General features: G+C 37.4%; 1 protein-coding gene across 9 annotated transcripts in view; it reads right to left on the minus strand.

Moving 5' to 3' along the window:
* The window catches only part of RBM26 (RNA binding motif protein 26), a 113,222-nt gene that overhangs the window by 61,766 nt on the left and 27,114 nt on the right, over positions 1-24,342 (minus strand). For all 9 annotated transcript variants that reach the window (XR_006287127.1, XR_006287126.1, XR_006287118.1 and 6 more), the window contains exons 3-15: positions 23,721-23,857; positions 22,658-22,746; positions 21,532-21,749; positions 20,001-20,261; positions 17,457-17,696; positions 16,053-16,193; positions 15,489-15,629; positions 14,328-14,439; positions 13,515-13,674; positions 7,743-7,907; positions 4,940-5,071; positions 2,193-2,264; positions 643-771 (exon numbers count right to left, since the gene is read on the minus strand). Coding sequence is in view for 1 of the 9 variants with exons in the window: in XM_043534405.1 (XP_043390340.1) it covers positions 643-771; positions 2,193-2,264; positions 4,940-5,071; positions 7,743-7,907; positions 13,515-13,674; positions 14,328-14,439; positions 15,489-15,629; positions 16,053-16,193; positions 17,457-17,696; positions 20,001-20,261; positions 21,532-21,749; positions 22,658-22,746; positions 23,721-23,857 (1,997 nt within the window). In the remaining 8 variants the exon portion in view is untranslated. The remainder of the gene's footprint in view (positions 1-642; positions 772-2,192; positions 2,265-4,939; positions 5,072-7,742; positions 7,908-13,514; positions 13,675-14,327; positions 14,440-15,488; positions 15,630-16,052; positions 16,194-17,456; positions 17,697-20,000; positions 20,262-21,531; positions 21,750-22,657; positions 22,747-23,720; positions 23,858-24,342) is intronic.

Genomic DNA, 24,342 nt, shown 5'->3' on the forward strand with positions numbered 1-24,342 from the left:
ACTAGAGGAACCTAAAGCGTTTTTTTAAGCCTAACTTTAGCTGAGATGGTCTGACCCATTCAGAGATTAGCATGCTTTTTTTTTTGCTTTATTTTCCGTAATCTCAAAGTAAAATTATAAGGACTTCAAAATTCAGTTTGATTTAAAAATAAAAAAGATTTTGGATGAATGAAGTGCAGTTAAGAAACTGTAGAATGAACAGCAGGACAGTTTTCAGTTGAGAATATATTTGGTCACTAAGAATCCAGAATGTTCCAAAAAGGCAGGTGAGTTCTAAATGGTTTGGAAGATAAAGTTAGGGTTGTTCTGTACTTCCTTCTCCCAGTTTATCTCCCAGTTTATGTCTCAAACTGGAGATTCTATTTCCATGAAAGATGCTTCCGATTTTGAGTTCCTATAGGATCTTAAGTCTACCGTATACTTATACTGCTAGAAAATATACTGAAAAAAGTAAACAATGGGAACAAATGCTGAAAGCATTTTTTTGTTCTTTCAACACCAACTACACTATTATTAGTGAAGGTAATTCGATTACCTTGTTCCATTGTGCTGTTCTGAGGAAATATGTTGACACTGTCTCTATCAAATACAGAACTCCTCAATGTACTGTACCCATTTTATAAAGAAGCATATTTACTTTACCTGTTTTTTCTTCTGTGCTTCATTAGAGTCTAGAATGGAAGTGGAAACAACAGGCAAAGATTTCTGTGCTGCCTTCAAAGCAGCAGGATTGTATACAGTTTTAGTCAAGCCAGTAGACGTGGACAATACCTATAGGACGAAATCATTTTATTATGTCAGTTTTTAGATTTTTTTTAAACAAGAGTGCTTCAAAATGCATTGGCTTTTCCACAATATAGACACCTTTTGCCTCCTTTGATTATAATTCATTACCATATCAAAATTAAAGTAACAAACATGTTTGGAGTAGATTGGAGTTAAATGATAAACAAAAATGCAGCATTACATCAACTATCTGCTTTAGCCAGTTAGGCTACTTTGGAATGGTCACACCCATGTTTAAATGAATACCACAAAAATGCAGGTATGACCTTACTTGCCTCATTAGGAGGCCACTGCATCTATATAAAGGGCATTTAAATAGCTTCAATATAACTTAGGAGAAAGTTAAAATTAAAAGCTGCATACAGATTGCTGGTGAGTCCACTGGTCAGCCATGTATGTACTCCATAAAAAAAATGATACCAAGAGAAAACAGTGACAGGAAGGAAACAGCAGAAAGAAATGAATTAGAAGGTCAGCTACAAATAAAAGAGGGATTTACAACTGAAATGTATCACAAAAAGGGCATTACAACTTTTTTCTACTATTACCTCTACTCCTTCCACTAGAAAAGTATTTTCTAGAGTGGATGTGTTGAGAGTAGAAAAAAATCGAAGTGTTATTATCAATGTCAATTGTGAAAGCCCATAAGAAGTGCCTTAGTGGGCCAATCAGAGATGAGACGAAATGCTGCTTTAATTAGTTACAAAAAATTCCACTCCTCCAAACTGTACTTCTACAAATGCCTTCAGGACAGTCTGCTTCACAAACAGCAGGAAACCAATGAAAGAAAAAAAATGCTGATATTTGCCTTAAATCCAGTCTTATCTCCTGAAGTTTCTGGCTACTACAGCCATGACACACAGAAACAAAGATTAATCAGCAGCCATTTAACAAAAAACGAGAGACCAGCTAAACTACTTAATTACTACTTAAAAATGTATTTGCAATTTAAATTCAACCAAGTAACGTGCTAACAATTTAGGCTCTAGAATAGATATTCTAGAAGGAGTTCAGATACATTTTTGGTAGTAGAAAGCATACAACCCAATATCTGAAGTTCAAAATGTGAAATAGTAGTACATGCCCCATTGCATTTTATTCCCATTGCAATTTAACCATTCATTAAGCAAAGTATACTTACTGTATACTTTCTCTGAGACTACTTTTAGCAGTTAATTGCAGGGCTTTGGAGCGGAGCCCGTGGGAGCAGCTCCGGAGCAGTGGAGCCGCAGGTTTTTGCCTGGAGCTGGAGCAGAGCTGGAGTACAGCTCCAAAGCCCTGGTTAATTGTGTTTCAATTAGGTATTTATGATAAGGACAAAGTTCAAACAAAATTAATTTTGTATCAAGGATACAGCTGATATACAAATGTGAGTAGAAGGAATAATCAGACATGCATTTTCTTACCTTCTCTGTTGCTGGAGCAGGCAGTTTTGACACAAAACCCAGTCTATCTTTCACAGATAATTTAGTCACATTCTAACAAGAAAAAATAATTAGTTCTTTTCTAACCCTGTGTAATTGTATAAGATTATAACTAAGTACTAAAGTTTTAACTGTACAATGCTGAATGCAGACTATAACAAAAGGGTTCTGCAAAGTCTGGAGGATTTTTTTTAAGATCTAAAAATTATCAGATTTTAAGTGTGACAATCCAGGTAAAATGGTATAAGATGCTTGAATATAAGAACTGTCTGGTAAGATAGGCACTGATTCCAAAATGAACTGACATGACAAGGATTTGCCCAAACGCATCCAACTGTAGCATCAGGGGGCCTTATTTTGGAAAAAGTATGTTTCACACTAGCAGACCAAGGAGTATCTCTGTAGGCACTTACAAATAAATCACAATTTAAAAGGAAATCCTGCTCAAGTTAGAACATTATAAGCTGCAGTTTCCAGATATCAATTGCAAAGAGGTGCTTTCAGGACTTCTGCATTTTTTGAATTCTAAACTAAGGTTTTCGGATAAAGTAATTGTCCGATGCTGAAAATGTCTACTTATAGACATGATCCAATACCTGAAGAGTATTTAAAGGTAGAGATTAATCTTGCAATCTTTCAGGAATCAGTGTGTACTATGGTGCTTTGCCTCCTTGTATTAAGGAATTTGGAAATGTTTTCAAGAATTTTACCTAACCACAAGCTGACCATCTGTTTGTAATGCTGCTGGTGAGCTGGCAAAGATATTGGACTGTCAAAAGCCTGAAACATCGATTAGATCTGTTGATTTTTGGCAGGTGAAGATTCTAACTGCTTCTGCAGACAAGTTAAGCACCATATGAACTAGAATCTGACCTATCTCTGCCACCTGTTAATGACTAGTCCCCTAAAACAGTGCTCCAAACAGTCTAACTGTGAAGATAGACAGGACAAAACCCACCACAGGATAGCACCTCATACCATTTTCAATGCAGGTTCAACAGGAGCAATTACTGATAACCATCATCATCAAGAATCTAAGTATGTGACTTCAGAAGGAGGAGACAGTTAAAACCCAAAGATAATGATTACTGAAGAAAGTTGGCAACACTAATAGCCCATCTTCATTCGGAAAGCTCTATCTCCTCTAAGAATATTCTGCATTAGCACTCAAGTTAGGGAACAAAGATCTTACATTTAGATGCCCCATCCTTTTCCAACCTGCACAGGTATGAGTTCTCCCAGATATTTGGTACAAAATGAAAATATATGCTAGAAAATACATGTTCTCTTATTTCATGAGAAAGCAGCTGTCCTAGACCTGCTCCACACTTGAAAATTAGATCAGGCTAACTATGTCGCTCAGGGCTGTGAAAAATTTCATGTCCTGTGCAACACAGTACGGTCAACCTAACCCACACTTTAGACGCAGCTAGGTCGACAAGAACTCCTCTGTCAACAAAGCTACCCCGTCTCAGAGAGGTGAATTAACTACATTGATGGAAAAACCCCTTCCATCGATGCATGAAGTGTCTACACTATATCGGCATTGCCGCAGAACTTGTAGAGTGCAGACGTGGCCTTACTAATGTGTTTAAAATTTTGCTCATGCAGACAGTTTGGGTCCAGCCCTGCAAGTCAACGGGGCTCTATGAAGGCACAGTGAATTCTAAGAAAGTGGACTCAATAGTTTCCACAGCTTTTACTACAGTGGACTGACATTTAGGAGATGAATTGGACATGTAAATTTGGTTTCCTATTTATCTTGATTTCTACCACATATTTTGCTACCTAAAATAAATGAGTGAATATGGAAACAAAAAATGTTTAAAGTGACAATTCTTAACAAATGCTACACTGTGCAAGTATTAGCTGTTTCACAATTTAATGCAAATATTAAGAAAATACTTGTACAATCAGAACAGGATTATATACAACAAAATAAAAGGATATCAATTGTATGACCTATGTTTGCTCCAATACATTAGAAATTTAAAGGTGAAAACTTTATTTGGTCAAGCTTTTAGTTAACCTTTTTTTAATAGAGGGGTTTTTTTTTTCCTGATAATATGCAAATTATTCTGTTGCGAAATCTTTATACTACTGTTTTATTATTCTGTGAAAGATTATTTTTCATCATGTGCCCGAGTGCTTTAGCAATGGGAAGGCAGAAATAGTTCAAATTTAATCCATTCCCCAGAACTGTGACAAGATTTACTCTGTCCAACATAGCAACATAACAAAAATTAGGTATTCAGCATCTAAAAATTGGTCTTTAAAATGAGTTCAGAGGCACTGCCATACCAACCACTATGTTGCAACTCAGGGTGATGCAAGAGAGATAGCTAGGTTTTTATCAAAAAATAAAAGCTGATTTCAAAATGCTGAAAAAAGTAGTTTCTTTATTAAAGATATAACATGGACAGAAATGTTTTCAAGTTTTTAGAAAATTTCATTGAAAAACTAGGAGATAATCTTCTGCAGTGTTGCAAACCCGAACAACAGAACGAGCCAAATATCTTTAGATTTAGAAAGACTCTCCAGAAATGTTACTCATACAAAAATACAGATGCATTTATCACATGAATGTACATTTTTATATGATGTCCTCTACAACTACATTATATCTATGCATACATTTTTGAGCTATGAAAACATTACAAACATATCATGAGGAAAGATATTATTTTAATTACTTATCACAGACATTTCTCTAGGCAAGCTATACATACCTGAGCAATTTCTGTACTGGCACTCTGAGCCTCTGTGGGCTCAATATTACTTGCAGGTACAGGACCTAATCGCTCTTTGACCGACTGCTTCACTACTGGTAAACTGGGTTGCTGAACTAAAGGCTGTATTACCTTCAAAAGAAGAAAAAAAATCTTTTAAACCAAAGCACACTAACATACTAACACTAACAACAGGAGATTGCTGCCTATGTAGACCAATAAAGGTACAATGAAGCTGCTAGTGTTGCCTTTTAAATTTACAGTATTTCCTTTCTACCATTATAAAATTTTACCCTTGCTACCAAAAGAAGCACCTTTATTGAGTAATTGCATAGTATTTACAGTAATTGGACTTTTCACTGAAGGGATTTTTGTGCATAAATTCATGTTCATGGATACCTATATACCTCAGACTCAGACTTTAATGCCCAGAAGGAACTATCATGATCATCTAGTCTAACCTTCCCATCATAGGCCACAGAACCTCACCCACCCTCTCCTATTATAGATCAATAACCTCTGGCTGAGTTACTGAAGTCCTCAAATCATGATTTAGAGACCAAGAATTCACCATTTACTCTAGGTTAAACTAGCAAATGACCCGGGCCCCATGCTGCAAAGGAAGGTGAAACCCCCCCAGGGGCTCTGCCAATCTGACCTGGGGAAAAATGGTTTCCAAACTGCAAATACGGCAATCAGTTAGATTGTTAGATCTTGACCATGTGGGTAAGATCCACCAGACACGTACCTGGAAGAGAGTTCAGTGTAGCAACTCAGAGCCCTCCCCATCTACTGCCTCATCCCCAGCAGTTTCGGATATTTGTTACTAGAAGTCACTAGGGTGGGGTGTCTCCTTCAAGGAGTCCCTGTGCACTTTTTTCAAACTGTTCTCCATGAAGTGTGCTGATTTTATAAAGATATTTTTCTTTTAATACACATGCTTGGGATAATGTATGCACTTTTATTCTATATTTAAGAGTGGTTTATTTCAATGTATCTCAGAACTATTCACACTGAACGATGATGTCCCTGCCCACTGCCTGAAGTACAGAGTCCTGTCCTTTCTGCTGTTTTTAGGGTTTATTTCTCTGTTGTTAATAGCTGCATTTCTATTCACCACTAATCATTTTGGATACAATTTTCTTAACTTTGATCTGTTAAAACTGGCAAGTGACATTGAAAAAATATTAAGAGCCATACTTCTGTGCCTCTCATGAAGTTAGATTATCCTCTTCTACTTCCATTGTTTATTTGCTAAAAGACAGGGAAAAAAACACCTGCAATGACAGATCTCTGCAGTTTTGATGACGACCTTGGTATTTATACACCAATTTTTATCCCTCAGCTGTTTAGATTACAGAAGGATAAAAGGTGGGGAAAAAGTCTTCCCCTTGCAAGAGCAAGTCTACTAGGACTTTTTTGAACTAGGCTGCAGCACAACGAACTGGTCTTTGAAACACATGATCATCACCAAACTATCTCTGCTTGGTATGGCCAAAAAAAAAAAAAAAAAAAAAAATTCAAGTTGTATAAGACTGAAAAATGTTTCTGAGCATGCTCAGAGGCATTTGATAAGAATTATTTAGCAGAGCCTGAATGAAAACCATCTTTATCATCAGTAGCATTTCTCCCTGTGGGCACAGGAGGCTGAGTGGGAAAGGAGCTGCTGCCAGGACAATTTACAAGACAACAGGTCATTGAAAAACAAACCACTTATTTTTAATTCAAAAGTGCCTTTTTCATATATGGAAAAAATTGTGGACCACACAGTTACAGATACAGAAAAAATTACCACAGAATCTGGAGGCATCAGAAATCTAGATAAAAATCTGCATTTTGTAAAAGTGAGTATTTGTTCTGATACAAATTGCAGATATGAGACCAGATATTAATTCAGATAAACAGAAGATACAGATATTCATGGTCCTGAGGTCCAGATTAAAGAGTACAAAAATCTGAGGTTGGAGGGGAGCTTCTGAGACCCCATAACCACTAGGAGGGTCTACTTGGCAGACACTCCATCCCCAATCTGCAAGGCTTAGCAGAATCCTTATTAGGCTGATCACACCTCCAATCAAGCCAAACATTGGCTCACCTGGTGATTAACAACCTAACATACGTGTGGAACTCAGGGGGTCCATAAAAAGCGAAGTACCCCCCCCATCACTTCCCTCCAAATCCCATGTTCTCTAAAAGCACACATCTGATGTACTCCCTTCCTACAGAAAGCGTACACTCTTATATTCCTACAGGAGCACCTCTGTACAGAAGTACATTCCACCACACCTTCCTACAGGAGTAAGCATGTACATCAGGAAAGAGGGCAAGGAAAACAAGGTCTTAGGGGGTGTTTAGCAGAACAGAGATATTCTCTCATAAAAACAAGATGCATAAATAGACTGCCTTTCTTGTACTTTGCTACAAGAAAAAGGCTGTCACCTAAAAACAATTATGTCATTTAGCAGAGCAGACACTAGTTTAGATCCTTGCTTTATCTCAGAACAACAGAAATTACATGGATTGAAATATTCCACAAGTCGCATAATAGTACTTAGGAAAGACCATTATGTAAGCTTTAATTCATATTTTGCTAATCAGCCCTTGAACCTTATGCCTGAGACCGAAAAGCAAGGCTCTATTATAAAACTTCTAAATAAAATCAGTTACAACTAGTGTTAGTAGTTACTGTTCTTTTAAAATTTATACTATTAAACTGTCTTGTCTATATTCCAGTAATTTAATTGCAATGACCAATTTTAACTACATTTAGATAAATTCCAGTACACAGACTTAACTCCTTTACCTTTTGCATGGTAGCTGACATTTGTGGAGCACTGCCTTCTCGATGCCAATAGACTTTAATAAAGCGATTATTTAATACTGCTTCTGTGCTTGATATAGCTTTCTTTGCTTCTTCATGGGTGGCAAACTGGATAAGGGCACCTTCTGGATCACCATGATAGGCAACCTAAGATTTCATACTGAAAAGTCAAACTTACACAGCAGTTCCTACAAAACATACTTAAACTGACATGTCAGTCAATACTACCATGAAACCATTATTTTCAGGAACTCAAAAACTTCCAATTTAAATGCAGTATCAGTTAGGTATTTGGTGTTCGTAACTTTAAACTTAAAAGATTTATTTTTAATATTAGTTTTCAGAAGTCAGTTTGGCTGTTATTAAAGACAGGGAGTCAAAGAAAAGATATGAGATTACTTACATACCTGTAAATTAAAACACACCAATTTTAAACCAGACACCTTTATATACAAATAGTCCTTACTGAAAATTAGTGCCTCTTGCTATTGAAAAATTAAAAAAAAAAGTACAAACTAATCTTATGGAACACAGTATTATGGGGTTCATATACATCTGCACTCTGATTTAACGTGGTTTCTGTATATATAATTGTATGCGAGGACACCCAAGGATAACATGCCTGCTCTCTTTTCAGTCAATTACAAATCTATGTGCAACAAATCAAGCCTAAGAGAAATTTTATTAGTATCTTCCCAATGTATTATTAAAACTTCACCACCATCACGCCTTCCAAGATTGCTTTTTTGTATTTTAAATTGAAATATCCAGCACACAATTGACATATCCCAAGTTTCTACCGTATATATAGCTTAGTGATGCCCAAGATATATACACAACATCGCAGTATAAAAGTAAACCAATATATTGGTCACCGTATACATACACATGTAGACCAGTGAGTAGTCACTTGGCAAAAAATCCTATATCTTCTGTATCTTCCGAACAGCTGAGAAAAATGACTAATTATTCCCTCTTCTGGCATAACAGAACTTATTCAGTAGCAGCTTCATAATGATGGTTATAATCAGAAAACTATGTATGGAAAACTATACAGACAAATTTTTGAAGAATCAAGTGTGGATGGAGCCATGTCTACAGTGGAGGTGAGAAGATACAAGAAAGCAGAATGGCGCCAACCAAAACACATGGAGGTTAGCTGAAGAAATGAAAGAACTAAAGAAGAGAATTCAGCACGCATGAGACCATAGTAAAAGAGCTATCCTGCAATAAGAGCATGCAGACAAAGACAAGGAAGTTAAAAGATCAGCCAGAACAGATAAGAAAATGGATGGAAAATGAAGCAAAAGAAACCAAGGTGGTGTACAAGGCAGGGTATTCTAAAAATCTTTTTCTAATAGCTAAACAACAGACATCACAATTCTCAAACTGCTGTGGCATCATGAAAGCTCGAGATGGTACAATTTTAATTGGAGAGGAAGGTTTGTGAACAGATTGAATGGAATATTTCCAGATTGTGCTCACCCAGCTAGAACCACTAACACACTCAAAGAAGTGAAGAAATAGCAGACTTACCTATATCACTAGAAGTAATTGCCTTTGAGGAAGTAACTGAGGTCATAAACCAGCTGAAGAGTGGTAAAACATCAGGTTATGATAAGACAGATGATGTTAAAAGCAGGAGAGGAAATTACGGTGAATTACATGGGTAGCTTGTATAGAATAGCTTGGGGAAAGGAGATCTGTCCTGAAGACTGGAGAAGATATGTCATCTATGAAATCCTTAAAAAGGGGGACTAGCTTATTTGTGATAACTGCAGAGAGGTACCACTCCTATCGGTATCCGAAGAACTGTTTTGCACTACCATTTTGAATAGGATGAAAACTGCTTTTGAAAAAGTACTCAGGGACAGGCTAGATTTCAATCTGGTAGGTTGTGTTCAGACTAGATTTTCACACTGAGAAGAGCTATTGAGAAAGATTTAGAATACCAGAAGATTTTAAACTTTTGATTTTACTAGCGCATTTGATAACGTCCACAGAAAAGCCCTCTAGATGATACTCAGACACTATGAAATTCCAGCAATGATTGTTAATTTGGTAAAAACTGTGTGTGACAAATGGAGACAGAATAGTTTAAAATTGTTACTGATGTACAGCAGGGTTGCATACTATCCCTGTTGCTCCCGTGCACGGTCACAGACTTTGTGATGAGAAGAGCAACCGCTGCTGCCAAAGACACAGATATTGTTTTGATGAGAGATAAGCTGCGAGACTTAGATTTTACAAACTATATACAGTAACTCCTCATTTAATGTCATCTTGGTTAACGTTACGTCGCTGATCAATTAGTGAACATGCTTGTTTAAAGTTCGGCAATGCTCCCTTATAACGTCGTTTGGCAGCCGCCTGCTTTGTCCACTGCTTGCAGAAAGGGCAGCCCGTTGGAGCTAGCTGGCGGGGGCTTGGAATCAGGGTGGACCGGCAGCCCTGGCATCAGCTCCCCTAAGTTCCCTGTGCGGCAGCCACCCAGCAGGCTATCAATTGCTGAGCAGTTCAGCTGTCCCTCCCCCAATTGCTCCTGCCCTCTGCCTTGGAGCTGCTCCCGGGAGCCGCCTGCTTGCTGTGGTGGGGAAGTGAGGGAGGGAGAGAAAGAGAGAGAGAGAAAGGGGTGCTAATGTCGGGGTGTCCCCCTCCCCCTGTACTGCATCTCCACAGAGCAGGGGGAAACACACAACAGGGCTCAGGACTGAGGGAGCTTGCTGGCAGCAGCTGCTGTCTCAACTTGCTGATCTACTTAAAAAGGCAATGTACTTAGAGTGGGGTCAGCGTACTTAGAGGGGCAATGCGCGTCTCTCTCTCTCACACACACACACACGTCTCTCTCTGCCATGCTGCGTCTCCTCCCTCCATTAGTGCTGCCTGGTAGAGTCTGAGGCTACATTAACAATGTGTTAATCCTTGAGGGCTCAGCTGAGTGCTAGTTCATCATTTAGCAGTAAGGCATAATTTCCCTGGAACCTAACCCTGCCCTATTTCCATTCTTATGGGGAAATTGGATTCGTTTAACACAGTTTCGCTTAAAGTGGCATTTTTCAAGAACATAACTAAAAAGTTAAGCGAGGAGTTACTGTAGTCATATTGGATACAAACTTGGATGGAATAAAAAGAATTGTTAATGAGCATAAAAGCAGAAGCTGCTAAAGTGGGACTTCATTCAGTATGTAGAAGACCAAAACCACGGAGATAAGAGAGAGCACTGTCAAGAGTTGATGACTTCTGTCTATCTTGGAAGTACAATATCTGCTAATGGCCAGCTCACTAAAAAACTGAAGGCAAGAACTGAGAAAGTAGTGGATCATCTTCTCGTCTGTCAAACATCTGGGGAGTAAGATGACACAGCTACACATTAAAATGATATTATACAAAGTTACTGTTCTTTTGACAGTACAGTATGCCTCAAAAACATGGCAGATGATGAAAGTACACAACAGAAAGCTGAATATATTCCACCAGCTTTATTTAAGAAGAATCTTGGGAATTTATCGGAGAGACTGTGAAAACAAAGTGGAAGTGCTGTGCTGCATGTGTCAGTAGACTGCCTTCTCAATAATTAGACAGCTACGGTGGTTTGGCCATGCCATCAGGCTATCCTGTGGCAGAAGTATAACATAAGTCTTACACTGGATTCCACCTAGAGGGAAAAGAGCTTGCAGGACAAAGACAGACTAATCACAGGACAATCAGAAATAATGCTGCCATTATGGAGACAACTTGCGATGAAATCAAACATCTTGCGCTGGACAAGAGTGGGAATACTGGGTTGCCTTACGTGCCACTAGGCATAGGAGATTACGTCTAAGTCACTCAAATAAAAAAGCAATTAACAGATCAAACAATTTATATTACAGTTAGTTTAAAGTTATATTTGGAAATTTTAGAAGTTTTTGCTGTCTAGCAAAAAATAGCGTATCTGGAAACATTTTATATAACTAAACATAGTAAAATGCAATGCATAGGCCAATTTTAACAAAATGAATTGTTTTAAAGTCTGCCTTGTTCAACATAATGATGTGCATTAGGCCTAGGTATATTTTATAAATACTATACAGGGCAAGGAGAGGTGGAATCCTTGTAATGATGGAGGAATTCAGGCTCCTGAGAAAACCTGAAGAGCTGTACAAGCTTCCAGAGACCAGACAAAGCCAGCAAAGCATGTACACAAGAGTTTCTAAGCGCCACATGGCAAGGAGAAGTGTGGGGACCCAGCAACGATGCAGAGCTCCTACATTCAGCAGGCCACGAAGAGATGGGGACATTGCAGAAGTTCGAAACTCTACTCCGGCCCAATGTTTTGAAAGCCACAAGGAAATTAACAGATAAACATCCTTAATGTCAAGAAGCAACTTTACCTGAAAGCTGAAGTAAATATACGCATACCAAAGATAGTTTAAAAACACTGAACAAAACAAAGAAGGTTGCTAAATGGTCAAATACCCTAATATTTCACACAGTTTTAAATAAATGTACAAAACAAATGTAGCCACTGGGAAGGCTGAGGGGAGATTACCTCAGAGTAAGGAAGATTCTATACATAGTCATTACAGGAATTACGTGGAAACTCAATCTCTTTACCAGGTTTTGATGTTTGGCTATATAAGACCAGTTCGATTTTTAATATATTTTGCACACCTTGAAGAATAAAAGCCAAAGCCTTTAGAAGTAACATGAGCAGCCAGAAAGACTTGGGTTATTCATCTTGCTGAATCATACTACTTGCTTAAACTACGGTACTCTGATGTATAAGATTTAAGGAAGAGAGAGTTAGGATAAAGGCAGCTGCATGTTATAGTGGAGTTTCCTGTATGTATAGGGAGAATGGAGAGGGTAGACTAGGCTGTCTACCTCATAGTGGATGCAGAATATTGTTTCTAAATGGCACCAGTATATAAAAAGATAAGAGTATGTTGTGGTCTCTTCACAATGTGAAGTTGGGGCAAAGGAGTGTCTGTACATATAAAGATCTGGCACCTCAGGTTAACTGGAGGATGGTCTGTGTACCATGCATTGAATGTGCAGTCAAACATGACGGAGGGCAACAGTGAGCATCTCTGATCTAGTCTGAGAGACTGAGTACAAGAGCAAAAAGTTAAGATTGATATTTCATATGTATATTTCTAAGCAGCACAAATTGATGTGACGGTACTTGAATATTCATCACATATCTACACTCCATTGTTCATATTTTCTATTTTTAAATATGCTTGGTTAAAAAGTCTACCAGTCTTCTGTGTACGTGTCAATGTCAAGAAGAAACCATAACTTAATTATGGAAGTTGAGAAATCCAGGTCTTGTATACTCCGATTATCCTGAAAAACTGTGGAAGGTTGGGAAAATAGCTTGATTATTACAGTTGAGGAGGGAAAGGACTGTTTGGTCAGATTGGTTTTAAGAGTTTTAAATTATTTATCTTAAGTGCCAGACAAAATAGCTGTGGGGAAGATCTTAGTTAAAATATAAACCCCTGGAACCTTCATTTAAGGACTGAGGAAGCTCTCGTTTTTGATCTGTGAACTTACAAGGAGATTTCCATGAAAAACAAAAGAGAAGACTTTATATTAATAATAATTTGAAAGTAAAAAAAAAAAAATAGGCAGAAAAAATGCAAAAGCTTTCAGGCCTTCATTAATTATAAAGCAGCAAAAAAAAGAGCCCATGCTTATTTTTTTCCCATTTGTGAGTCCCTTTAATATAAGAAGTTATCACAGAACACTGAATTTTGTGGCTTTTACCTGTAAGTTGACTAAGTTTCCAAATTTGCTGAAGTGCTCATTAAGTTTGCTGATATTGTTAAGTTCTGGAGGAACTTTCCTCAATTCAAGCTTCGTATTCTCATTTCCAAACTGCACCTTCTTCTGGAAACCTGGATTGTTTGTTCTGTTAAAGTTTTGCCTGCAATAAAATTGAAAATCAAGTCAATCAGAATTCAAGACATTTTATAGACTTTTAAGCAACAAGTGGTTTAAAAAAATTTGAATCGTTGGCCAGATGCAAAATATTCTAATCTAATTCTTTCACTCCCAAGTTTGCAAAATCAAAATCCTGACTGATGTATGAAGAATCCGACACTAATACACTCCTGTCATTAAAGAACTGTTTTTGTGGGGAAAAGGTGATAGGTTGGCTAAAAATAGCAGAGTGATAAGTTTTCAATGTTTATCTACCCAAGTCAATATTTAAGTCAAAACAATATCAATTAGATATGTAAATCACATATGTAAATCAGAGCATCCCACTTGGCAGGTAACTTTTCAGACCTCTCAACTTTATCTCACCTTTAAAAGGAAGGGAAATAAAATGAAAACTCATGCTGGCTATCACACTTAGTGTCTCATCCCTCTAACATGAGTCATGTTAAATCACCTCATTTTTAAGATATTTGATCTTCTATGCCAGCCGTACAAGCTTGAGGGCCTACAGAATGTACGGTTACCTCAGAGGCCCAAGAACATTCCAACCAGTTCATTTCAGAGCAGGAAACAAGAACTCCCCTAAAGTTCAATAGCATTATTAAACTGAACATAGTTTTAATGACGAGCACTCACTTGTCAAACCAAGCCTTCTTTGTAGGAATCCCTCCATCTCCTGCACCAATTGATCTTTTCCTGGACTCAGAATCCACCACAATTCTCATACTGTTTTTATTCTGAGGTTTTTCTATATGTAAATGGGAGATTGCATTAATTTTTAATTTATATTTTCTGTGCATTTTGTTGTCGCAAGACTTTTGTTGTTCATAACTATTAACTGACTTCACCCTGAGATTACAAGATGCCTTTTGATTTTTAGATCATAACAACTCCTGTATTTGTTCGAACTAGTGATCTCAACTAATCCAGCATTCTGTTTAATTCCCATACTGACAATTAAAGAAAGATTTCATCTTGCCCATACAGGAAGTTTCCTCCTAATCTCAGTTTATCACTGTATCATAAAGAACCTAATCTCATCTATATTGCCTCTATTCGAGAAATTTTTGTACGAACGCTAAATGAGACAGAAGGCATCTGCCACAGACTGGACCCATCCTGTTCACAGCATTCTGTGCACTGCTCTGATCCTGCCACTATTTCTGTGGAGCCTATATTACACCATGAGGTAGCAGATAATTGGAGAAGGGGCTAATGGTAAATGGGGCACTACTGAGAACCAAAAAACTAGGCATTAGCAAGGGAGTGGAACTTGTGACTATGAAAGAGAAGCCAAACTGCGAAGCCCCACCCCAACCCCACACCAAAATGTACAGATCTAAATTTGGACTGTATCCATCACCTCCCATTCTTTGTATTCCCTTGTCTTATTGGACAGTAAGATCTTTAGGGCCAGGATTGTGCCTTCCTACGTGTGGACAAGTACATAATGGTTTACTTGTTTTGCTATAAAATGGAGGAAAATTATATGAATTTGTCTCATGATGTATTAAGCAAACACTTATAACAGCTAAAAAATGTGAAACCTCTACATTATCTCAATAGGTTTCACTGTACTAGCTTTCCTGAACCTTCAAAATAATGGATCAGTAACACGGAAGTCCAGATTATTCACAGTTTACCTATTTATAAACTGGTTTTAGTAGAAAAACAGAAAGAGCTTTATAATATTGCTATGATTTCTAACATTATAACTCTGTTTAGTTACCACTATTTGTATTAGCACTAGAATACGAAGAGTATGAATACAAATAGTATGAAAATCTTTTGCAATACCTCTGGGGGGCAGATCCATATCACCTGATGTAAGTCCTATCAAATTAGGCCTTTGGGCATGCACTCTGTGCCTGTACATGGGCCTTGAAGTATTCGTTATACTTGGAGCTTCAGGATTATAGGCATCTGTGTCATATGTTTCTGGTAATGAAGAAATTGTTTAGTTAAAATTACCTGCAGATATAAAAATCCAAGTTCTCAATGGCTTAACGCTTTCTCAGATTAATATGAGAAATGGAAGAGTCAATTGTATAAATTATAGCACTCTAGCAAATAGCCAAGTAAAGATTTTGTAAAACAGATTAAAATAGATTTTAAAAATTCTTCCCACCCTGACAACCTGAACGCAAAGTTTCAGGACAGAGTTAACAAAAAGCAGGGGGTTTCAAATTGATATCACAATGTGACCTTCAGAGATAAGAACCTATCCTTCCAAACAAAAGTATAACATCAAGCACCACCATACGATTATATTATTAATGAATGTTATTCTATTTTGCAAACACAGAATGCAGTGAATTTAGAAAGTTATTTCTGACTGAGAGTGAAGTGTCAGTACTACACCTGTTGCAAAGAGAGAGGGTGGAGCAGGAGGTGGCTGGTGATGAATACCAGTTGTAACAACAGTAGGAACGGAACTGGTTGCTGAGTTTGGAGGAGCATCCATGCCAGCAGGTTGTAAAGGTGGAAGTGGAGGAGGTGGTCCTGTCAAACCAGAAATAAAGAAAAATACTACATTAATATTTTTATCTGCTTGATAATGGTCTCAGCTACCCAAGGCCCCAGCTACATCTGCAAAGAAATATGTTTGAAAGAAGGGGTTAAGAACAGTTCAAACATTCTATTGAATTGCACATAGTAACCGTAACTGCAATCAGTACCTCGTATCTGTAGAAATAAATTTTTGACTAGTCAAATTGTTATGTTCCATACAGACTACAGAAGCTTTATTTTACTGAATTTGTAAGATCTAACTTGTCTTCTCTCTCTTTTGTGCAACATAATGTTAGGAAGATTCAGGCCTTATGAACACTTGCAGAGGGACAAAATTTGAAAGTTTATTAATCTATTCACATGCTTTTCTCTGCGAGGTGGATTCTAACTGTTTAAAGTGCTAGTGAGGATGGTTGTAATATGATGTTGGCCCATCCATTCATTTTTAGTATTAAAATTGGATCTGGCAAAAAGACAATCAAAAAAAGTTATCTTTGAAAAAAGTGAAATAGTAAGATTTATCATGAAAAATTACACCATCAATTTGAAATTGAGACATTTTAAGAGTTTAAAATAATTTCAGGTACTAATTGTTCTTGAATAGTTCTCCCAAATTATTGTGATTTGTACTTTGTTCTGTTTTTCCTCTTACTCATCAACAGAGGGAAAGTCACAAAACCAACAACAAGCCAAAGCTGAATATTTCAAAGCTGCCTAAATGGTTTGGACACCCATTTCCCACTAAAATTAAAGAGTAACAGGCATCTAAATCTTAGACAGCTTTGAAAATCTCAGCCAAAGCACTTCCAAATGCACACTTCTTTTTCCCCTCTTTTCCCATTCTATAATGTTGGGCATCCCTAGTAAAAATAGGTTCAACATTTTTCAGACAAAAGTTTAATTTTTGAAGTTGCCTGTGTTCCTTTAACTTTGATAGTTCAAATGAAGTGCTCCATGTGTTGTGGATTCTAAAGTTTTCTCAGAAGCTGGCCACTTGAGCTTTGGAGATCAAATGTTTCAGGGATAGTATCATTAGAGCCAATGAAATTAACACAGTTTGCCACGAAAAGAATCCATTTTACCAATATTAACACACATATACTGCAGGACTCACAGGTTAAGATGTGCAAATTAGAGTCCTAAAAGCACTTTAGAAAAAAAAAGCTACTTAAGGCCATTTTAATCTATTCAATACTAAATACAATTAAAACAAAGGTATTTTGCATCTTAAGAACTTCTATTTATTTTTTTTACCTGTAACAGGTGGAAGACTAGGTGGTAAAGGGCCTGGAGGTGGTACTGGCGGTCTAAGATTAACAGGTGGAGGACTTAAAATTGGTGGCGGGGGAGGAAGTCCAGGTGGAGGTGGTCCTTCAACAACAGGGGGCTGTGCTGGAAAAGGCAGGATGCCAGGAAGATTCACATCTTCTACAACTACTGGGTCACTTCCATGATCAAAGGGACACATGTCTCCTCTCATACAGAAACCCTTTTCTGAGAAATGAAAAGCACAATTAAATGTAACGAGCATTTAACAAGTGATGTTTGATCTTTACGCAGGTACTAAATATTCTGCACATAACGTAGCACTTAGAAAGGTAAGACCTTTGCATAACAATATAAATTACTTAAAAATTAGGAAGTGAACATCTGGTCATTTAGCATGATTTCTACCTACTCAATTTACAAACAGGCTATGTTTGAGAGAGAGCCAATTTCTAACGAAGAGGCAAAAGAGGGGAACTTGGATGTTATGAAGTGGTATCCGGAAAGAGCAAGTTCCAGACTTTTGAAGTATAATCATGGATTTTTCCATGATCAGTAAGTTCAATGCAAAGTTGGGTGGCAAGAGGGCGTGTTAACTAAGTGCAGAAAAAACTGGGATTGACAGAACATCTCCTTTTGAAAATATTTAGTATCTAATTATTCACTATTCAACACTAGTCAATGGTCCAAGTATAAAAATATTTCTATCCTGCAATATTTATCCAAAAGCATCAAAATTCTTTGTTGCACTTTACAATGTACATGCAAGAGAGTAAACAAAACAGTTTTTTTGTTTTTGTTTTTTTAATAAGTACAGTAGACAGTTAAAGCAATTTTCTTCTCTTTTTACTAGTAGCTACAATGTTACTGGGTCTAGCAATATTCTCCATAAGTATTATAGGAACACCTGCTAAAACAGATAATATCCACAGGTAAAATAAGAGATACAAGCTTTAATTCTTCTCCATCCTTACCATTAGCAGATAAGGGTAGAAAAGGGTACAGTGGCCCGGCCTAGGTTCAGGAAGAATGACAGAACAGAAACTGGAAAACTCAGTTAGTAGGATTTCACTGTTTTACTAAAGTAGTTAGACTAAGGAGAAGAAATGTGTCTGGTAAAGATAATAAGGGTGTCAATTAGATTTAAAGAGGCAGAAAAGCTGCTCCAGGTGGTAAGGGCTGCATAACATAACAATCTAACCACTGAAGGAAGAGAGAGGAATGTAGGTAACAAGCATCAGAACAGAGAGGGAGACAACGCCAAGGAAGATTCTGAAGACTGAGATCTTAGTATCAGATTTTGAAATGGGCAACACAGGATGATTTAAAGGATAATAGTTTTCAGACAAGGATTAAGCGACCTTCGATATTTTCAGAAGACTGAACTTTGTAAAGCGATATCTAGGTGACCATAGAAAATGAGAAGAGAAAGAATCAGGTTTCAGCAATCGCAACTGATGAAGATGATACTTCAGAAGTGAAAGTACATAAATTCATGCACCTGAGAAATATGGAAGTTGAGTAGGGGATCAAATCAAACTTCTAGGGCCTAGTCCACACTAGAAAGGTATACAGGTATACCTACACTGACAAATGCTCCTACTTTAGAAGCAGCTTAGAACTACAAAAGCACTTCTTTGCCAGGATAACTGCATCTACACTAGGGCTTTTGCCAATATAAAAATCTTGCAAAAAAGAATCACACCTGTAACAGACGTTACTACTTCGGCAAAAGTTTTAAGTGTAAACCTGGCCTACATCCTCAACAGCTGCTGCCAATGTGAGATCTGACATGAGAAAATAGCTGGGACTGGTGGAACTCTGGCTAAAAATGCAATTCTTACTGGTTAAGAGGATATCTGCTTTGGATGAACCTGAGTCACCAAGACAAATGCCAATTGTGCCAGAAAGATGAGTTGATAGAGGCAGAAAGTGTGCAAAATGATTAAATATAGTGTAGAAGATATAGATTTCAAGTATTGCCTGTATAAACACAGCACTTAAGTTGAAAAAAAAAAAAAAAAGAGAGTGGTGTACCGAGAAGAAGAGCGTAAAATGTGAAGTTTAAGGTGGTCACTGACAGTGAAAAAAATAAGCAGATAGGCAAGAAAAAAACCAACACCACAAAATGTCCAAGAGTTCTGTGAACAGGATCATGCCACAAGGTGGTGATTATGCTCAAAACTATTAAATACCGAACTAGGTTTGAGGGTGGTACCGAGTAAGAGAACTAAGGTAAAACAAGAGATCGCCACCAATAAGTTCACGTAAAAAAAGAACAATGCCAGTAATGTGGAAGGGACAGAAACTATGCTGAAAACAACCAATGAGGTTGTTTAAGGATAAGTGATTATAAAGGTAAGTTTAGCTTTTAAGAATTTTGCTAGAAAAAGAGATTGAAAATGGGATGTAGAAGGAGACTGCTTTTGGGGTGGAAGTGCTAAAAGAAGGGGGCAGTGCAGATGTGAAGGGCAAAATTACATCAGTGACTGGCCACTATTGTTGCACATATGTTTAAGTATCTGAACTTACCATCATAATCTCTGCAGCGTTTCTTTGGCAGTGGAGGTCTTCCATATGAATTGTGGTCCAACTGTTCTTCGTGGAACTCTGACCAACTTTCAGTAGTGTTATTACCATGATGAGTAGGAGCAATAACTGTAATAGTGCTACTCAGCGTAGGGACAGGGTAATGGCCAGATGAAATGTTTGTTACAGATGGAACTGGAGTATAATTGTTTTCTAATGGATCTGTTCTATCCAAATCATATTTTGGCTTTCCCAAATCTCTTTCTGTAAGAAAATAATATACTTGTTTAAAAGTAACAATATGTCAAAGATTGTAAGCTCCAAAATTAGGCCAACTGTTGGATTTGTATGTGTCTGTAAAATACATACAATTCTTTATATACTGTTTCTTTCTTCCCCACCCTTGGGTTGATGGGGAGAAGAGGAAGAAAGAGGGAGGGAACAATTTCAACGCATGTTTGTAGTCAGGGAATAAATGTATCGGGGTAGTTAGTGTTAGTCCACAAAAAACAGCAAGGAGTCTGGTGGCACCTTAATAAATAGGGAATAAATGCATCACCAACAGTCCAGCACTCATGAGCAACTCTAAAACAAACCTGTATACGATGCTAGAGAAAATAAATATGGAAAGTAAATACATAGTACTTTCAAACTTATAAGGAATTATCAATCAGAAAAAATTATAAAGTTATCAAAGCACCTTGGCTAGGGTGTTTTAGATCTAAGATCATTATATACAGTGATGTGGATATACACCATTAAATGGAGAATTTAATTGTCAGTTGGAGTGGGAGTTTCGTGCGTGAATACTGTAAGGTAGAACTTCACAGAGCTATATTTGGGCCTTACCAAATTCACAGACCATTTTGGTAAATTTCACGGTTTTTATATTAGTCAACTTCACAATTTCATCTGAAATGTCAGGGTGTTGTAACTGTGGGGGTCCCAACCCAAAATGGGATAATGCGGGGGGGGAACAGGACACAGGATTGCCACCCTCACTTCTGTGCTGCCCTCAGAGCCCAGGTCTGAAGGCAGCAGCCACCAAGCTTCCTGAAGCTAGAGGAGGTTCCGAGAGATGGAGGTGGGTCCAAGCTGTTGGCAGCACCTCAGCTGGAGGCTCCTAGCTGCTAGTTCCCTGACTGATTAATGCAGGGGCCTTGGCCAATTTGGGGGACCCCAGAAAAATGGGCACCTGTGCTCTGGCCAAAATTTCCAAACCTAGTACCAAAAAATTAGGTTCCTAAATCCATTTAGGCACATAAATAAAAGTAACTTGAATTTCAAAGGTGCTGAGCACCTCAAGCTCTCATTCACTTAGATTTGTTGATGCACATCAGAACTCTCAAAAAAAAAATCAGGATACTTGGTGCCTAAAATAAGGATTCTGAAGCCTATCTTTAGGCACCCAAGTTTTTACATTTTGAACAAGTCTTGTAGATACATGTATTAAGTAAAGAGCTGTTGTACTTCAAGACAAATACTGTTTTTCATACTAATCAACCCATATCTTTAAAGACTAACAAACACCTACCTCTGCTTCGTGTTCTGCTTCTACTTCTGCTCCTGCTCCTGTCCCTATCCCGGTCCCGCAATCGTTCCTTACTCCAACTTCTGCTTCGACTCCTGCTGTAGCTCCGACTCCGCCCTCTTCTTCTGTTGTACCTATCTCTATATGAATCCCGTCTAGGGGGGTTACGGTCATAATCTCTCTTGCGAGAACGTTCATCTTTTTTTCTTTCCTCACGGCTTCTAAATATTTGGTGAATTAATCGTTATTTAAAAATAAGAACATTTTGAAAAGATAATTTAAAATGTAAACTCAAACCTTACAATAGCTACTAAAATCTCATCAAAATCATACTCGAAGAAACAAACACTGGAAAAATTCTGAAGTGCTTAAAGCAGGAAATGAAACATTGGAATTTTCTGTACTGTAATGTAAAACTTGTAATAAGTGCAGGTATTAAAAAGCCCAGTTCCTAGAGAATACGAGCACATACACATCTGGAGCTGATGCTACATTTGTTATGGACTTTTATGCAGTTCTGATTGATTTTGAATGCATGCCTCTAACAGAGTATGAAATCTTTAACTATTAGTCCTCCTTTCTTCCAAAAAGACTTGTTCAATTGTCTGATTGTGCAACTTTTTGTTGTATGAAAGCCTATACCATTTCAGAAAAATGGGGGTAAAATATTGATTTTGTGCCAGGACTTATTGTCCCAGTAGGGCATCTTCACCAAAGTAACAGCATAACAACTGAGAGTTACTGAAGAGAATGACAGTGCTGTATTAAACAAAGTATTCAGATTAAATTTCAAAATTAGATGGGATATAGGTTGTAATATAACCAACCATTAACACTCAAATCTGTTTTGTAAACATTTCTTAAATTGAGTCCTGATGACTTAATTAATAAAAATCTAAACACAGTCTGCATTTTTACTTGTAAACTGTATTTATGTCAAGATTGCGTATAAAAAAAGCAATCCACAAAAGAGCTTGCTTCACAAGTACTCTATTAACATTTAGAAGCATATCACTACAGCAAAATGAAACACTGGACATGTCAACACCGCAAAAGGAAAATTTCAAAATTTAAGCCAATATAATTGGTTCTTGATATAATGCAAGAGTCAAACTAAGTTTATAATTACCTAGTTTCTCGGTACCGAGAGCTTGACTGAGGAGGGCTGTGATTTAGTCTTCTAGAAAACTTTTTTTCTCGCTCTTCCTCTTTAATTATCTGGATTTTGAAGTGTAAACAGGAAATCAAAGACAAGCACAACACACAAGGCTTTTTTAAACAGACATAACTAGAATAAAAATCTGAAATTCAGTTTTAGCTAAAGTGAAGCGAGGCCTAACACTCAACTCAATGGCATCTCTATAACATGCTTTTTGAGACTGTGCCCGATCTATTTCAAAATTTCAGGGAATGTTCTGAGCATCAATTGGAAAACCCTATTATTTTGATGACAGTTGTAAACTGGAACACCAGAATAGTCTAACTCCCACAAAGCCCATTTAGTGGAACATTGTGACACTGCCTCCAGTTTATCTGCATACTTCAATCCCATTGCTTGAAATGAATCCGGAAATAACATTGCAGGTCAGGACTGAGGTGATTGGACAGAGTTGGGAGGCACAGGGTTTGGGACTGGAATAGCAGGAACTGCTTCAGATCAGATACTTATATCGAACATGTTTAGGAGATCTGCCCTTTGTGTCGACACTATGTCCGACTCAGGAGTAGCAGTTACCTTTGCCCAGGCAAAACTGTTACAAAATGAGCACTGTCAACGGGAGAGACACCAACGCAGGCAGGAGGGTTAAATGTTAAGGTTTTGTCCAGGTCAAAACAATTTTTTTGTTTTGTTACTTTTTCATTTGCTAAAAGTTTTAAAAATATTTATTTTCAGGTCAACCCAAAATGAATTTTGGTTTCACTAGGGAATTAACAGCAAACCAAAAAAACAGTTATTAGCATAGTCTAGTGATGACTGGCTGACCTACCTCTGATGTCACAATGCTACTGCTCAGGCTCCTCTGCCTGTAGCACCAATTGGCACTGAAATGGGGAAGTTGTTGATAAGAAACTGATAAAAGAGAAGCAGCGTGGATGTCCAAATGAAATTTAGATTTAGTGGAAGTATCCCGTAAAACCGCTACAGGTTCAGGGATACAAACTGTGCTGCAAAGTATGATTTAAATTTTTACCTCTTCCTTTTTTATGTCTTTTTCTTGGTGTTGAAAAAATTCAACTTTTAGGCTTCCTGATGAGGGCTGCTCTGGCGGAGGTAGATAGCTCTTCGTATTCACAGCATCAAAAAGTTTTTCAACAAATATCTGGGTCTCTAAAGATTAAGGGAAAAACGAAGATACCAAGAAGCCATGAATGAATTCCTCTAACAACTGGCTATTTCAATCCTCTGCGGTCTGTTTAGATATAATGCAACTCTTCCCTTTGCTTACATTTACAAACCGCTGAATACTAGTCAGAAATATTATGTTTTTACTGGCAATGAAAATAATGGATACCAGTTAATCTTCCAAATATATAGCTCACCAGGAACTGTTTCATAACAGTATGAACTGCATTGTTGAAAGTTATTTAACTTAATTGAAGATAGTTTATGTAGCAGACTGCTTTTTTCCCTGTTTTTAATTGCTACAGATCATACTACTCTAAAATACCAAACAATTTAGGCAGTGCAAATGTATTTAAAGATCAGTTTTGGATATCTTCCATTCCTGGACATCCAAGGGACAAAGAAAATAGAATCAAGATCATAAATATGGTTTTAATAGGACCATATATACACATGGTACTTTAAATAAG

Source organism: Chelonia mydas, chromosome 1 (assembly GCF_015237465.2).
Source record: "Chelonia mydas isolate rCheMyd1 chromosome 1, rCheMyd1.pri.v2, whole genome shotgun sequence".
Taxonomy (NCBI): Eukaryota; Metazoa; Chordata; order Testudines; family Cheloniidae; genus Chelonia; species Chelonia mydas.